General features: G+C 39.2%; 1 protein-coding gene across 7 annotated transcripts in view; it reads right to left on the reverse strand.

The window, feature by feature from the left end:
- TMEM132C (transmembrane protein 132C) overlaps positions 1–11037 on the reverse strand; it is a 217827-nt gene extending 206790 nt beyond the window's left edge. For 3 of the 7 annotated variants that reach the window (XM_027469968.3, XM_027469966.3, XM_027469967.3), the window contains exon 1: positions 10531–11037. In XM_027469968.3, the coding sequence (XP_027325769.2) occupies positions 10531–10627 (97 nt within the window). In that variant the 5' untranslated portion in view covers positions 10628–11037. Of the gene's footprint in view, positions 1–2258; positions 2382–2423; positions 2559–10530 lie in introns of those variants that run through there. The other 4 variants (XM_027469970.3, XM_027469965.3, XM_021271352.4 and 1 more) reach the window with 3 other exon arrangements.
- Positions 11038–17072: the final 6035 nt, after the last annotated feature.

Consider the following 17072-nt stretch of genomic DNA (forward strand, 5'->3'; position numbering starts at 1 on the left):
CAGTGGTCCAAATACAAACATGAGACATCCTCTTCAGGGTCCAGGTCAGAATCCAAAACTGTAGAGGCACTCAGAACTGTAGATTCAACTCAAACTTCACAAATCTCTGCTACTAACAAAAGTGGATCTTTTTCCTCTTCATGATTAAAACAAAAACAAATCAATATAAGTATTCTTCAAATAAACTGCTTGCATTTTATGACTCTCCTGAACAACTTTGCCTCAAGGCATGATTTTTACCTCAAACCAATTCTGGCGTTACAGCACTACATGATCATGTTTAAATGTCATCTGATGATTCCTATTAAAGTATCACAGTTTTGTCACTACAGCTAATTTAATTCCAAATGAACTTTCAAAATGAAAACTAAAGTTCAATGGAAGCCTGAAGCTTTGAGGAATTGTGATGCTTTGAGCCTGAAATACAGTAATATCCAAATTTAATCTGTTAAGTAGTCAAGGCATGGATCTATGATTCTTTGAATAACTATGTATAATGTAATAAGGATCTTCCAGATGGACACTGCACTACACATCTTTCCAGATTAGCATTTGCCTTTCCAGACCATCACTCTCCTTTCATCCAGACTATGTGATACTCCAAATGAAAAGAAGCAACTCACAATATACTAAACCCTACTGTTACACACAACTGGAAAAATTTGTTCCATTATTTTGCTGATGTCCCAAAACACAATACATTAAATTCCAGACTCCATCTGGAAATATGACTGAGGAGCACATCCAGTGAATTGGTGAATACCATCATATGATATTAGTGTCATATCATGGTAGATATTTCTGGATAAAATTGAAACAGATAGCAATGTGAATTATTACTAATCAAATGCAAAACTTGTAAAAAAAATTTGCAATTTTACCTCAAAGAAAATATTTTTTCTATCCACATTATAACAGAAAGTTGCTCAAATGCTTTAGTCATTCCTGTTTTACAGATGAGCAAATGAAATCAGAAGTTACCTAAGCACTCACATTTACACACACAACTGGAGAGAGAACTAAGAAACACAGGAACCCTGCTTACAATTTCTTCCCTTTTCTCTCTAAGACAGAATGACATGAGGACATGTTAAACAAATATGCAGAAAGACAGCACCTTAGTTCGGTATTCTTCAAATAGATTTTTTTGACATTATTATTGGGATGATTAGGAACAAGAAAGGCATAAAGTCATTTAAAGCAGTATCGGCTCAATAATATTTCTCACAAAACACAGCCTTTTTTGAACACATAAAAGAGGAAAGCTATTAGAGTTACTCTGCTAAAAAAAAAAAAAAAAAAAAAAAAACTTTTAAAACTGTAAGCTTTGTCATGAGAGTGAGATTCAAATATATACAATAAAGATACACCAGGACAGACAAGAGACCCTTGAAGAACAATCACCAACTCATGTAGTGTCACTTTTTTTTTTTTTTTACAAGAGGCACAAGCTTTACACTTCTGTTAGGCATGTGCAGCTCCCTTTGAATATTCACTGCCAGACTGCCTCATGTAGAAATTCACTAAGCAAGCATTTCATAGCACAGAAAGTGTGGAGTCCTTTCTAGTCAAGTTACCCATACTCTGTATAACTCAAACACAAATCACAAATTACAGCTGTACACAAAGAAAATCACCTTCTGTCTGATCAGTCCGTTATTGGACATGAGGAGCACTGAAACAAGATCAAGTATCAGTACCCACCAGAAGAGCAAAGCAGATTTGAAAAAATTCCTAAATTAAACTCATCCTTGAAAAGGCAGAAGTGCAAATATCGACAACCTAAATTTACCAATATATTTGACAAAAGTGTAATACAAATTGTTCTACAAAATTTTATGTAAGTTTCATGCAAAACAGAAGCTCTCCTCATTTTTCATACTCATACTATTCACATGTAGGTGTCCACCCTCCTTAAGGGGCAGCCAAATTCAATCTCCCTTTTCCCTGATGTTCTCATCAGTGAAAATTAAGAGGCACTGAGATGTCAATATTATATTACCTTCTCCACAGCAGTTATTTATTGTATTTGCTACTCTTATTTCATGCCAGCAGAGTAATAAGTCATTTGATTCTACAGACTACAAATATTCTGGATCTTTCTACTGAGGTGTGAAATTAAAAAAAAATAATAATAAATCAGTTCTTGAAAAAAATTAAGTCAGGTTTAAAAGATTAAAGATGGCAAAGGCATAATTGTGTTCTCTGCCATAATCATTTTCTCCCACCGAGAAAATGCTGAAGATGAGTGCACGTACCAAGCATGCTTCAACAGCCCAATAAGCACTGGCCTTCAGTCAGGTTTCATTGTCCCAGCACAGGTCCCACTGCATTGTACAGTGATTTTACAAGTAATTCAGTTGCAAACCACAAGAATTAAAGTCATGAATTAAAACTGAAAACAGATGGGCCCAACTACATACCCACTGATGGCAACAGGAAGTTTCTGCCTGATTACAACAGGCCTTGGGACTGGGCAACATGGCAGCAGGCCTGCTCCCTATTTGTCTAATGGTTTCCTCTTCATATACACCACATCACTTCACAGTCCTTTACTACAGGATCTCATTCCACATACCAGGATCTGACAAAAACATGCTAGCAGCTGTGCACTTTTATACCCATTCTGCTCAAGCCTGAGTCCTTCTTTCCACCAGAAAGTGACCTAACCCTGCCTGTGTTCCCTGTCTGTCTCCCCGATGCATTTCTGCTCATTCTGTCATTCCCACCCCAGTCCTGAGACATTTCCTTACAGACCTTCATCTTGTTCTGAATATTCCTGCTTTTTCACAGGCCCTCATCCTAACCTCCTCCTCCACAACACCTTCCACAATCAGACCCTTCCCTCCTCTTCCAGTCTTCTTCCTCCTCACCCAAACACCTCACTCTCTCCCACCTGTCCCCAAACTGATTCTCGATCTTGCTAGTTTTCAGACCACACTTTCCTGTGTTTCCTCCTTTTAGCTCACCTTGCTTCCCACCTTAAACTCTTGCTTTTGTCTTTCCTTTGTTACTATGAAGCAATTTCATCTTCCAGTAAGTCCACCTTGCAGCTAAGAAGAGGGACAAAGCGTTGGGAATGCAAGGATGGACAACGACCCTAACCATACGTTATGCTTCGCCCAGGTCAGACTTATGCAGTGCAGATTTGTAACTGCAGGGAAAGTAGAGCTCATCCCTATCATGTTATAGGCCTAGTGCAAGGCAATTTTCATAGCATTTAACTGTAAATATGCAACAAGTTTTTCCTTGTCATGAGTAAATTCATTCTCTCTGTTTCTGACTTGACATCCCATCAACCAATCTCAGACTTCTTTCAGTGATCTCACAAGACCTCTTTCCTGGGGAGTTTCATAGGGGTACAAGCACTTTTTGTAGAAGAGGTCAGCAACTATTTTTGAACAAAGGAAAATCCACACTACCCCTCCCCTCCCTCTACATGTTGTTTTTTTTTTTTATTATCTTTGGTTTACGAGATCTGTTTTGTAAACCATTGAACTCTTGGCTCAGGTTTTGGAAAGAAAATTTACTCAGACTGAAGCAGATGCTTGGCATGGAATATTTCAGCTGAAACAGTTAATGACTGGAAAACTTAAATTAAAACCCAACTCTTTTAATGGCAGTTCTAACAACAAGCAGTGCTACTAGTCCCAATAGTAAAAATAGACCAAAAAACCTGTTGATGGGAGGTTTTGTTTTTTATTTTGTCTTTAATTCAACAAAACAATTTAGTCATCAAAAACACATTCTACCTGTGTGTAGAAATGGCTCTAAATTAATGTAAACATCACTTATTTATATAGGATCAACATGAGAAAAAACACCCAGTACAAAAAATAAAAATAAAAATTAAAGCTGTGTGGTTCACCAAGTGTTCATTCTCTAACCTCTCAGCGTTTAATATCCTGCATTGGATATATAATGTAAGTAATTCGTATAATCTCTTCTCTTACTGTGTTGTCACATGAAGAAATTAAAGCCATATTGCTGTAAGTGTTAGGCTGCAGTACCGTAATTACTTAAGCCATTTCTCCCCAACTTGGACCTATCATTTTTTTTTCCCCTCCTGCTTTTGCTTACATAAGCAGTCAGTTGATCCCACGGTTATACAAACTTGTCCTTTATGAAAAAAATATTGTATGTGCTTTATCGTCCTGAAGCAGCTTAGAGAGGAATGCATGCCAGTGGTGGCACAAAACCAGGGTTGTTCAGTTTGGGCAAGGGCAGAAATCTGGCAACACCAATTTACATTGGCTCAAGCTGGTGAGGAACAGTACCCTCAAGCAATACAACTGGCTGGAAAAAGGAATTTCACAAGGACGGAAACTGTAACATTTTGAAGTTTGTTTTCATTTTCAATGGGAAGAAAAAAGCTAAATTGTTATGTAAAGGTAAAATGCTTTTCAGAAGACATTTGAATGAGAAATCCTTTCATAGTAGTCATATTGAGCTGATTCATTTCTGCAATATGAAAACAATATTATAGAAAAATACTATATAGAGCACATTGTTAGTATCTATGCTATTGTCAATTCATGTTTGAATACATTTACTAGAAGTAAAGAAATTGTGCTTGCATCTAAATTTTGCTTTGATAATTTTTAAAGGAATCTTTCACAAAGTAAAAAAAAAAAAAACTTTTTACCCCTTTCTCCCCATTTTGTTTTGTAATCTTATCAGTTTTTAAATATTTTTGAAGAAAGAACAGTTCACCTGATTTTTTTTTTTAATCAACCAAAGAAATAAAGCAATTACCTAAGCAATACAACATTAGATGTATCATTGTAGATACATTTCAACATCTGTGATTCTATGTTGCAGTTAAAGAGCAGAATCTAGTGGACCACCCCTCTGTTGCATCAATATCAGGGGATATCAGCTTACCTTTTATTTACTTAAGACTTCCTCTTCATGCACAGAGAAGCTGACTTTTTGCATGTGCTGAGGAGACCATTAAGGATTTATTCTAGTCAAAAGCATAAACTTCTTTTAAAGTGTCTTTCCAAAAAGAGGAAGTTCTCACCCAGATTTTATTCTTGTTTAAGTTCAAAGTTTTCACACAAATGCCAAATCCCTCATCATTATATTGTTACTTAGTTTGCCTCAAGTTATTGAAAAGGCCGATTCACTTAATTCTGTCTTCCCTTGCAGCAAGTTTGCATTGCCCATTCTTAAGCTATATAACAAAAAGCACTGAACACCCAAATTCTGTTAGCAACAGAAATTAACAAATAGAATAGTACTCTGCTAACTTTATGATAGAAGTATGACACCATTACAGAATAGTGTCCTTCTACAAAATTGCATCTTTAATAAAGTTTGTAGAAGATGGTTGAAAATGCTTCATGAGAAGAAACATCAAAAAAGGTGCTTGACCTTAGACATGACACTTGTAGCACCAGTGGATGGTAAAATCAGATTAAATTCTTACTGCAGTACATAATAAAAGCAGCATTCAATTAAGGAGACTCACCTAGCCATTTACATCTGTCAAGCTGCTGAAGCTGCAGTTGTAAAAGAACACTTTTAATAATGACAGTGGAACTATGATTAGTATGATCTGTGCTATTCAAGCAAAAGAAGTGCCAAAAGAGGTTGTCTCTGCACACAAAGTTACTGACCCAAGATGTCAGTGATGCAATAGTAAGACATTAGCACATTTCTGAAGTGTGGTGGCAAAGAACCACTTAGTCCAAATGTACTTCCCTAAAGAAAAATTCAGCTAATTGACCGATGGTGCAAAGATGCCTGTAATTTTAGTGATGGGGATGACATTGTTTATGGAATTCAAGCTCAATAGATTAATATGCTTTAGAACAGCAAATAAAATGGAAGAGTAAACTTGCTGGGTCATTTCACTATATAGAACTGAAAACGGTGACCTGAGGCTGTGTATTGACCCCAAAAATGTGAACAAATAAAGAGAGAGTATTTCTATTTACTAACTAAAACAAACACAGGCATTACTGGAGTAAATTTATTTCCCGAGCTAGATGCATCCACAGGCTTTTATTAGATACCTCTAAGTGAGGAGACTGCAGAAGCTATGAACTTTCAATGCACCATTTGTCCGTCCCTGTTTCAAAGGGGTCACATCTGTCACTAGAGCCTGAGCCAGCCCACAGGACACAAAACAGTATAACTGCTTGAAGAGCTGAACACTGTGAAACTGTTTTGCTAGGGTACTGAGTCTGCAAAGAAGGCTGAATAAAATATAAAAGACTCAGGCCTGCAAGAGCAAGTCAGGACAAGAGTTTGACCTAGACAACGGCAGGTTTTCTGGCCAGTAAGTTATTGCATATCACTATGAAGGACAGAGCATCCAAATTTCAAACACCCAGATTTTGCATCTTATAGTATCACAGATTATTTTCTGTATTTGTATCATCGCAGCATTTAGATATTAAAAAAATAAAAAGGTCCCAGCCAAACCAGGATCAAAAACTATCAAACCAAGAAAAAGTTGAGCACAGTGAACAAGAGCCCAGGAAAGTAAGAAGGAAATGACTGATCAACACTCGGACAGCAAGGCAGCAGTATTCCTGACAGCAGAGGCAGCATCTGATTCCTGCTAAACAGCTTTCCTTTCACTAAATCCCCTCTCCTCTTTGGCATCAAACCCACCCTGTATGCACTAAACATCTCCTTCAAACTGATGGGTGTTATTTTCATCATTCACCCACAATATGTTTGCTTTCTGTCTTACATCCTCAGTTTAGCTTTTTGGTATCCATATTAGATGATTTTCTATAGCTGTCTTTACACGCTTCCCTGGAGTTCTCTCAACTTGTTACTATTTTACTTTACCTCTTTTATCTCACAGGGCTTTTTTGTCTCTGTCACAGCAGCTAGGACACATCTAAGTGCCGCCTGTCAGACACGAACTACTGCCAAAACTCTCTGTGTGCCAGCACAAACTGGCACACAACATATGATCAAATCGAAGAGTTTACCAAAAACTTGAAAATTAGAACAGTGCAACAAATCCAACACCTCTTCTGTGGTGTGGTCACACAGAAGATTTCAAACTTTTACTTGTCTCTAGACTAACTGCCTTGAAGAGACATGACCCTAATTACAGCTAGGGACAACAGCTCTGAGATATTTACTGCAGAGGGGCGTTACCTTGAAAACCCTGCCTAGGAAAGTTTGTGTGCCATCACTTCTAACAAGTTTACCATTATTTATAGAGCTTCTAGCTATTCTTTACAAGACAACTTTTCAGTGGTGCTGAACCACTGCGTCATCAGTAGAGTTCAAAAATGCAGAACTAAATCCCAACTCTTAAAATCCATATCCTTTAATCTCAGTGAACATAGCTTACCATTGCTTACTAATATTTAGCAACTTAAGAAAACTTAATGCTGTGCTGTTCATTATTTGATTTCATACATAGGAAAGTTCCACATCTGGCACAAATACTTAGCTCCACAATTCAGGAGCCAGCCACATATTAGAGAAGTGATTACTGGTATGACATTTATGTCACGTGGTCATACAGTTAGACACATGCTTGAACAGACATTTATAATACAACTGTTGCGTATTTCACTAAGTACAGTGTCTAATAAACCTTAAGATCTGCTATTAAATATGAAAAGTCAGAATATTAATAGCACTGTCTACATTTTGACAGTGTTATATCTTAGATTAGTCACTTAAACACTGTGCAGTTATAATTTAACATAATGCAAGTCACCTGCTGTGTTCTTAGCTACTGCTAACATGATGAAATTGAGAAAGAAAATCTAGGAAACATTCCATAACACTGAGGTATGCCATGCTACTGATCTTCCAAAATAACATATAAAAAAGCCACCTAACTGCTTGAACAATTTAAAATTGGAAGAAAATAAAGTTCACAATAAAGAGCTTCAATCAGTTCCCACATCACTGTAACTGAAACAAGATCTCATTACATGATTTTGATATAAGCAATAGCAGAGCCAAACCAGGTGCTACACCAACCTCTGGACGCACAACTGTGCCTGCATTTTTGTACAAAGGCTATTTAAGCATCTAAAATTCCTGTTACTCTATGCAGATGTGCCATCTGCTCATGTTCTCTCTTGCATGCACCTACTTCTCATGCAAGTGAACCAATCCTCTAGCTCTACATCCCCAAACTCATTTTCAGGACTTTCTGTATTTCTGGTTTCTATTATTCTGTTTTAGTTCACAGATAATACGGCACAGAATTCCCAGTCATCTATGCATTATACAATGAAAAAGAGCTGTACACTTGCCTTCATACTTATGCTCCAATTCAAACAAAAATTTAAAATATCTAACTTCAGGCTCGTCAATACCTCCTATTGCCTATAAAGAGGCTTAAGCACACGCATTAGCACTTTGCTGAAAAGAAGTCATTTCCTGAAAGGAATATATATGCGTACTTGGTATTTACTTGCATAAATATGATTTCACACACTCTCCACCTAGAGAAAAAGCATCCAATAATTGGTATGAAAAGCATGCGCGTGTACCTAAATGCAAGAACACTTCTGTACACTGACTTTTTATACATCTTGGTCTGACTAGAGGCATGGCTTAAATTAAATGCCAAGCTTCTTTCTTGAGATTGAATGAATTAACGTTATTATCCTGATAATAACCACAGAACAATGGCACACCGAGGCCGAAGGCAACGTTTCAGGAAAGTTTTCTCAGAAATTCAGGCCTGATAGGAGATGCTAATGAGTTCAGAGAAGTAAATGTATTTCTTTAAATAGCAAATGACAACTTGTCTATATTAGTAAATTTCTCAGCACATTTACAGATGTTTTCACTTGTAAGCTAAAAACTGTCTTTCATTTAGTTGGACTTTGGCTCTCAAGAACAATCACTATCCTAACACACCAACCAAAGGAGTGCAAATACACAAGGGGAGTGCAAATGAAATACTTGTTAAGGCCACACAAGGAAACCATACAAACACCTTATTAAATAAGTTTAATTAACTGTCTCTTTTCTAAACTGTACTGCACCTTGCAATGCTGTGAGGCAAATTCTCTGCTCAGAAGCTCTGCTTTTCTTCCCTGAAGGAAAGTAATATTTTCTCTTTTATTCACAAAGAACACAGCCCAGCAACTCCTAGCAGCTGCTGCTGGTAGCAGCTGGCTGTGGCACCACTGCTGACTTTACAGCACAGCTGAGTCAACGTTGACCCAGGTTCCAGCACAGAGAAACAGCTTAACGAGGCTGGGTTGTTTATAACCTCTCACTGTAGCACTGTCTCCCATCCTTAAGAAGCAGCACCTACATATTTCTCTCGTAAAAATACTTTCAGACAGCAAGTGTCCATATATGAGTGCCTAACTCTATTAAGTCTAATGCAAATGATTATTGGAGAAGATGCATTTGTGACTGTAAAAGCTGCACGGCAGAAGAGAAATATTGCCCTAGAAAAAAATGCCAAACCCTTTGTACAAGTCTTAATCTCCTGCAGACTCTGAAGGTGAATATGTGGCTAATAGGACTCTCACCTCCAGACTGAAGCAACCCAAACAAAACCCCATAATTCAGATTCTTCACATCAGCACTTTCACAGCACATTGACTCACTTGGATGTACATTAGTTTTAATGTACTATATTAAAATGACTGGCATTAAGAGGCCATGCAATTAGCACCACTAACAATGGAAATAAGAGAAATATACATATATATTTCTTATTGCCCAGGGATGACCACAACAGCTGGAATCACAAAGACCTTGACAAGTTTCCATCCCCCCAAAATGCAAGGGGTAGGTGCTGTGTTCAGATGTCCACAACTAATATGGTCTGAGCACGATCACCAGACATGGAGACATGGCGGTCACCTATAATTCCACATAGAAACCATGAGTCGCTTCAGAGTGGACTTGCCTTTGTCCAGGTGACTCTGGCCCCAGAAGCCCAGTGACCAGAGGCAGCAGCAGACCACCCAAATGACCTCCTGTGACCACAGCCCTCGGCTGGCCCCGTAACCCAGGTAACAGCCACCTTGCCCAGCCCAGGTAATAGGGCTTCTAGCCATTATCTAGAGCTATCCCTGTACAACTCCTGCTTCATTTAAAAGATGCTATTCTACGATCTTAATTAACACTGCCACTGCTCCCCTGGTGCCTCGGAGCTTTCTCCGCTACCCGTCCCGTCCGACGCTGGCCCCGGCCCACCTCCCACGCAGAAGGGCCCTTTGCTCCGGCGGGATCTCCGAGATGTGTGCACACACCACCACCGCCGAGGCGGGGAGGAAGGAAACTTTCCCCGTTTCCCATTTCAGCCAGATGCAAGCTCACAAGGTTCTCTCCTATGCACATAAACACGGGGATGAGAGAGAGGGGGGCGAAACTGTAAGACAGAGGAGTAAGAGAGAGGATTTTAAAAGGGAAAATAAAGACGGGGAGAGGAGATAAAGGAAATAAAGAGGAAAAAGGAGGAATTCAGCCCACACGCAGCCGCGGCGGAAAGCGAACGGCCAGCTTGAAGGGCTTCACCCAGCTCAGCCCGAGCGCGATCGCGACCACCCCGCGGCCCCCCCCGCTTACCTCCGCGGAGCAGGGCCGCCAGGAGCAGGCTGCGGGCCGCCCGCAGCGGGCTGAGAGCCGCCCGGCGGGGCACTGCGCCGCGGTCAGCCCCCGCCATGCCGCCGAGACCCGGACACGTCCCAGGAGCGGCTCCGGGAGGCTCGGCCACCGCCGCCCCGCTAGCTCGCCATCGCCGCAGGCACACACCGAGACCCCGCTCAGCACCGCGAGGGGCTCCTGCCCATGCCGGCCGCTCGAAGCCCTGCCCCAGAGCCGGGGGGGGGGAGGGGGTCAGCGGCTGCCGGAACCCCTGGCCCCGCCGAGGAAAACTTTCCGAACGGAGGGGCTGAGTCGCCCCCCGGCTGGTCGCCACAAAACACGGGCGCCTTTCGCTACGGCTCCGCTTCCCGTGCCTTTATCTGGGGGCCGGCGGCAGACGCGCACACACACAGACGCACTTTTCCCTGAGAGGAGGGGAGCCCAGCCCTGGCGGGGAGCGGAGGCGGTGACCTGCGGGCTGAGGGAGGACCGGCTCCAATCAGGGAACCCACGCGTGCATCGAGCAGCCCGCCCCCGGGGACGGGGGTGCCACCACCCCTGTCACCACAACCACGGGACCTCCCCCGGGAGCGGGGCGTGAGGGGCTGGAGAGCCGCGGGCTGAGGGGTGAGCGCCCGGCACCGGGAGGCTGAGGGGGCAGAGCGGGAACCGATGACGGTCCTGTCACGAAGAGCGCCCGTGGGAAAGCGCTGCTGAAGAGAGACCGCTGCTCGCAGCGCCTGGGATGCGAGGGGAGAGGAGGTTTGCCAAGCCGACACGGCACGAGAGGGGAGTCTCAGCCCACTGGCGTGCCAAGGGCAAACTGGAGGGGCAGGGCACCCGAATGAAGGCACCCCCGGACCGGCTGGCCCTGGGGAGTAGAGGAAGCCCCCTCAGAAATAATGGGACATCTATGACCCCAAAGTCTTCAGTCCTCCCTTCTCGAGTCCAGGTATAGTGAGAGATATATTGAAAAGAACATTACCAAAACAGGAAAGATTACTACACACGTATGCATCGCTCCAGAAAGAGTGAGAGGAATATATGACAGATTTTGATCACTCTGATTTGTGTGCTGTGCCATTACAGCCCACCACTAGTCCCTCAGAACTGCTCAACCCACCTGGATTTCATCCATCTCCAACCCAGCCTCTTGCACTTCCATTTCCTTCTGCATAATTTCATCTTCTAAATGTAATTCTCATGCCTCAGCTTTATTCCCATCTTTTAACTTGATCCAGATAATCCAGCAGGTATCATTTCTGATATTTTACTCATAATAGAAAATCCTGAGTGCAGAAATCCCCAAAGCAGGGAACAACATACCCTCTACAAAATGGTGACCTCTTGCAACCCGCTGCTTTTGTCTGAGAAATTAGGCCCTCATTCTTCAGGTGAAGAGTCACAGACAGTCCACTATGACTGGTTAATAAACTAAAATTAGTGAAGTTCTCCCCATCTGTTGTCAGGCAGTGAAACAGGTGTCAAAGTTTATCATTAGATATTTTCCTAAATTAAGTAAATAAAATATGTCTATGCTAATTTTGTAAAGCCTATTGTTTACACAAGACATTGTTCCCAGTTTGTTAAGCCAAGTCAAGAAAAACTGCTTTAAAATAGGGTTTTCTGATGAGGAAGTGATGATGAAGGAGCATGCTTGGGACTGTTATGGTTTACATGATTTTATTGTCATAAAAACAGCTGATTCAAATATAAAAAAAAAAATCACGCTAATAGCAGCTAGTTCAAATACAGAAAAAAAAAAAGTATATCGTATGGATGCAATCCTAAGATAATTTTTTCACAGGAATGTAAAGAAATATTTCTTAATGAAAAAATAATTCAAACATGTAACAGCTATAGTATTTTCTGCTTGATTGTAAATTCTGTAGACACTACAAATACTTGTTAGAGGTTTTAAATGTAAGAATCCTGCAGTCAACGGTAAAACAAAACAGCTAACCAACATTTATTCCTGTCTATGCTTAAATTTGTAGATAATGTGTATACACAATTCATCTGATTTATAACAGAAAGCAGATACAGTCAAGACAAAAGCCTTTCCAAGGCAACTTTTACCAAGGGAACAAAAAACAATAGAATCATCATTCATAAAGTACCAACATTTGTTTTCTTTAAATTGCAAAGAAAATTTCAACATAATGTAAATTGGAGGGAATGTCAGATTATTTGGAAATATTGACGTGAAGGGTTATGTGCTATTTATCCTATCCAAACTGGATATAACTGTATATAACATTATTTGCATAAAATGATCTGAAGAAAATTTTGGAAATTTCATATGGAACCCATTGGCAGCAGCTTTCATGGATAAGAAGTATAGAAATGTCTAAATATAATAGATTTTGCTACAGCTGTCATTATTCCTTTGAAATTTGATTTCTTGTAATTGTAGATTCAATATTTTGTAGCCAAAATTGTCAACAGAAGCTATGCCTAAGATCATTAGTTTAGGCTAGTATGTTCCCTTCAGTAAACATAAGGAAATATAGAACATTCTCAGGAACAAATAGAATGTGACTTGGCCAAAGCTGACTTATTTCTTAGGGTCAGGAAGCCTCCTAAATTTTTCAAAAGTTTCCTTCAAGCTGAAAATGCTACCTACATCAAGGTCTCTCACCAAACCCTCTTTTGATTTTGTCAACCACAATGTTGAAGTCACATGCCAATTCACTGATGCAAGATGAAAAATGAAAGCAGAAAAAAGAATGCACCAAATCAAAGCACATAATGCCACATGCAGATAGCAACTGATAGGGGAATTCTATGCCCATGTGCAGAAATTGAGATATTTTGTACAATTTGTATTTTGAAGGTGCACCTGCTGTATATGCAGAAGTTCTGTATGGTGAATGTATCTCACCGACATTTCTCAGGCGAACATATGATCATACACTTTGAGGAGTAGCATAATGGGTAGGTAACTGAACATTAAAATAGGTACTTACAGCTATCCAATTTGCTATTTTGTTGGACAATAAAAGAGCTATAAATTCGTCTCATACCAGGCACAGAGATGTGTAACATTCATCATAAAAAGGAAAATAGTTGAAGCACAAAATTTTTCACATTTTTTTCTTCATGAGAAAATGTGTTCATTTTAAGACAAAAAAAAAAAAAAAGGCCATCTTTTGAGCTATGTAGACTTCCAGTAACAACATAAATTCACAAACCCACCAGCCAGCCCTAAGACTGCACTGCAAGCATAAGTTTGTCAGCAGAAATAATCTTATAGAACTTCAGAAAGCAGATGTTGGGGTTGTGAAGTTGCCAGCAGTTTAACACTCATGATTTAAGTGAGTATAATAGACATTACAGCCTATAATCTTGGTCTTAATCCGTCTCTAATGAAAACTAATTTTTGACAAATAGTAATTTAGCCAAAAAACAGGTTGTCCTTGATATATGTGAGTGGTTAAGGATGTAATCATTTAGCACTAACTGTGTCTACTACTCGTAGGCCTCTTAAGCTTGTTTGCTGTTTTAGCTAGCTATATATCGTTATCCTTGGCACTATATTATACGTATGGCTTTGTCTTTCCATGTGAATTTAAGCAAGGCACCTACTTTGCTCTGTAATGTCTTTATGTGTATAACAGGATAATGATCTAAAAAGTTTTATAAAGTAGATGGGCATATAGCTACATCCGTATTCTTGAATTCTTTAAAAATTAATAACACTAGGTAAATAAATGTTTTTCTAATTTATTGTGTACCTCTCTTCTCACATATTGTTTGTAATTATTCAAAATTATACTTTTCTTAACTCATTTAATTTAAATATAGGATTTCTTTTTAAATCCTTTGAAGGGGGTTATGGCCAGTTCACTGCATCTATGCCAAAACTGCATTCTGTGTTGCTCCATGTATATAATGTTCCAACAGAAAGTAAGGAAAGGTGGTACACCCCAAGTCCTGCCAGACACCTGAGCTCACATAATGGAATAGAGTGAAAAAAATGTTCAGGACGTAAGTTTTATGCCATCCTTGTATCAGGGTGCATTATCATTCCTCTTCTGTCTTCTATGATATGTGTTGCACCCACCACTTAAACTAATATTTTTATACTTCAATGTCAGCTTTTCTCCTTGAAATGGATATGTAACTTATATCTCTTACAGTTATTCATTTGTGCCGCATGCAGACAGCATGGCATGGGTTTGTATTCAGGACATCTGAAATGTATCTCTCTATCACAGTGTTGTCATCTTTATGGTTGACCAATGTTTTTATTAAGGCCTTAGGATCATAAAGCACCATTGTTTGCAAAAGGAACCATCTCACGGAGTTACTGTGATCTTTTCTAGTTATGTTTGTGACTGTAAGCAATGTACGCAATATGTATCCATTGCATGTGTCAAAAATTTGGGATGTCATGGGTGTGTGCTTTCCAGTCTTAGATCTGAAGAGAAGGCTTTTTTGACCGTAAGATCACACCTCAAAACATAACTGAGGACATCAAAAAACAGTAGGTATTCAAATCACTGATATAAAAGGGATTAAATATATGGCTTTCTCTCCTGCTATTCAACACTGCTGGCAAAATGAGGTAAACTTTGGGAACAATATAGACAAAGAAACAGGTGGCTAACAGTTGCTTTAGGTATTTATTGTCTAATTCTATTCATAGATAGAGAAGTAAAGGAAGTATCTTTCATCTGACTGCCAAATTTATTAGTGAGAAGCTTTAGGGAAACAGGTCCAGGAAAACTACAAGGTAAAGGGAATATCATTTTAAAAAGGACATTTCCTAAAAGACATGTAGGAACATGTCTTTTAAAAAGGACATTTCCTAAAAGACATGTAGGACCTTATCGCTCTCTACAGATACCTTAAAGGAGGCTGTAGTGAGGTGGGGGTTGGCCTGTTCTCCCACGTGACTGGTGACAGAACAAGGGGGAATGGGCTTAAGTTGCGCCAGGGGAGTTTTAGGTTAGATGTTAGGAAGAACTTCTTTACTGAGAGGGTTGTTAGACACTGGAAGAGGCTTCACAGGAGGTGGTGGAGTCACCATCCCTGGAAGTCTTTAAAAGTCGTTTAGATGTAGAGCTTAGGGATATGGTTTAGTGGGGACTGTTAGTGTTAGGTCAGAGGTTGGACTCGATGATCTTGAGGTCTCTTCCAACCTAGAAATTCTGTGATTCTGTGATTCTGTGATCTCTGAACCTTTTCTACATTGTAATTACCGTCTGCTAGTGCCTTACCTGAGATATGAGCTTTAGAAAAGTCATGCCATCATGCATGGCTCGTCATGCCAGATAGATGCAAATTTATTTTTCTACACTTAAATAATAAAATGTTCTATGTTCATGCAAAAGCTTTTCCATAATTTTTAATAACTAAAGTTTTTGAAGAATCTGATCTTTTTTTCTCCATGTGCTAAGGATCTCTATCATAATACTAGTTGCACCAAGTCAGCAAAAGTTCACCTGGCTTGTTTTTGACAGAGGCCAAAAGCAGATGCTTTGAGATAAAGTACAAGAGAATAAGTGTGCAGTGACAGTCCATTCTCAGGCTCTGAAGATTTGAGGTTCAGAGAATTCCTGAGACAACAATTGTATCATTGTCTTTGATGGATTTTGCTCCTCTGAATTTTTCCAGTTGTTTTTGAACCCTTCTACATTTTAGATGAGCTTGATCCACAAAATTGGTATCTGTTCTAAGGCAAATACCAGTGTTTTTATACATAAATAATGATGTTGTATTCCTTATATTTTTTTTGATTCAAAAACAGTGAAAAATGTATAACTACATATATATTAAATATATAATAGTATAAATTTTGTTTTTCAAAAACAATTTTTGTTTTTGTCCATAATTATAGTAAATACTCAAGTTACCAGTAACATTTGGGAGTATTAGCTTCCAGAAACATAAAATGTAAATGCAATTTCTTTTTTTTTTTTTCTATTTTTTTTTTCCAAGCTAACCAGAACTTGAAACTGCAGACTCTTGGGAGGTACCACGATGAACGACTTATGATCTCTAGATTCTATTACAATAGAAGTCTATAAACCAGTAATACCTTTGTCTTATGTAGTGTTTTTCATGTGTGTATATCATAGCATTTACATATATGAATAGCAGTTGAAAAAATGTACCCACACATGTTTCTGTTCCCTCTTAGTTCATCTCTTATTTTTCCATACACAAAGAATGTACATCAAAATATCTTGACAACCTTTATATATATATCATGAATGACTATTACATTTTCTTCAATGTAATTTAGTTGTCTTAATATATATATACTAACTAAAGAAACAAATATTCTGTCAGATACAATGCATTTCAAAGTTGTTTGTAACTGTACTACTGCATATTTTAATTTGCTGGAAGTTAAGGCTTTGAAATACTCAGGATACATCTGTTGCAGGTTGCATTCTGAAAAAGAATAGCTACTTCAAAGTGCTGTGCCCAGGATAAATTGCTAATCCAGGTGAACCTTTTGACACTTAGCTTGAGTTTAACCATTACTTTAAACACGTGGTATCAATTATGGG

The sequence above is a fragment of the Anas platyrhynchos genome, chromosome 16 (genome assembly GCF_047663525.1).
Source record: "Anas platyrhynchos isolate ZD024472 breed Pekin duck chromosome 16, IASCAAS_PekinDuck_T2T, whole genome shotgun sequence".
Classification (NCBI taxonomy): Eukaryota; Metazoa; Chordata; class Aves; order Anseriformes; family Anatidae; genus Anas; species Anas platyrhynchos.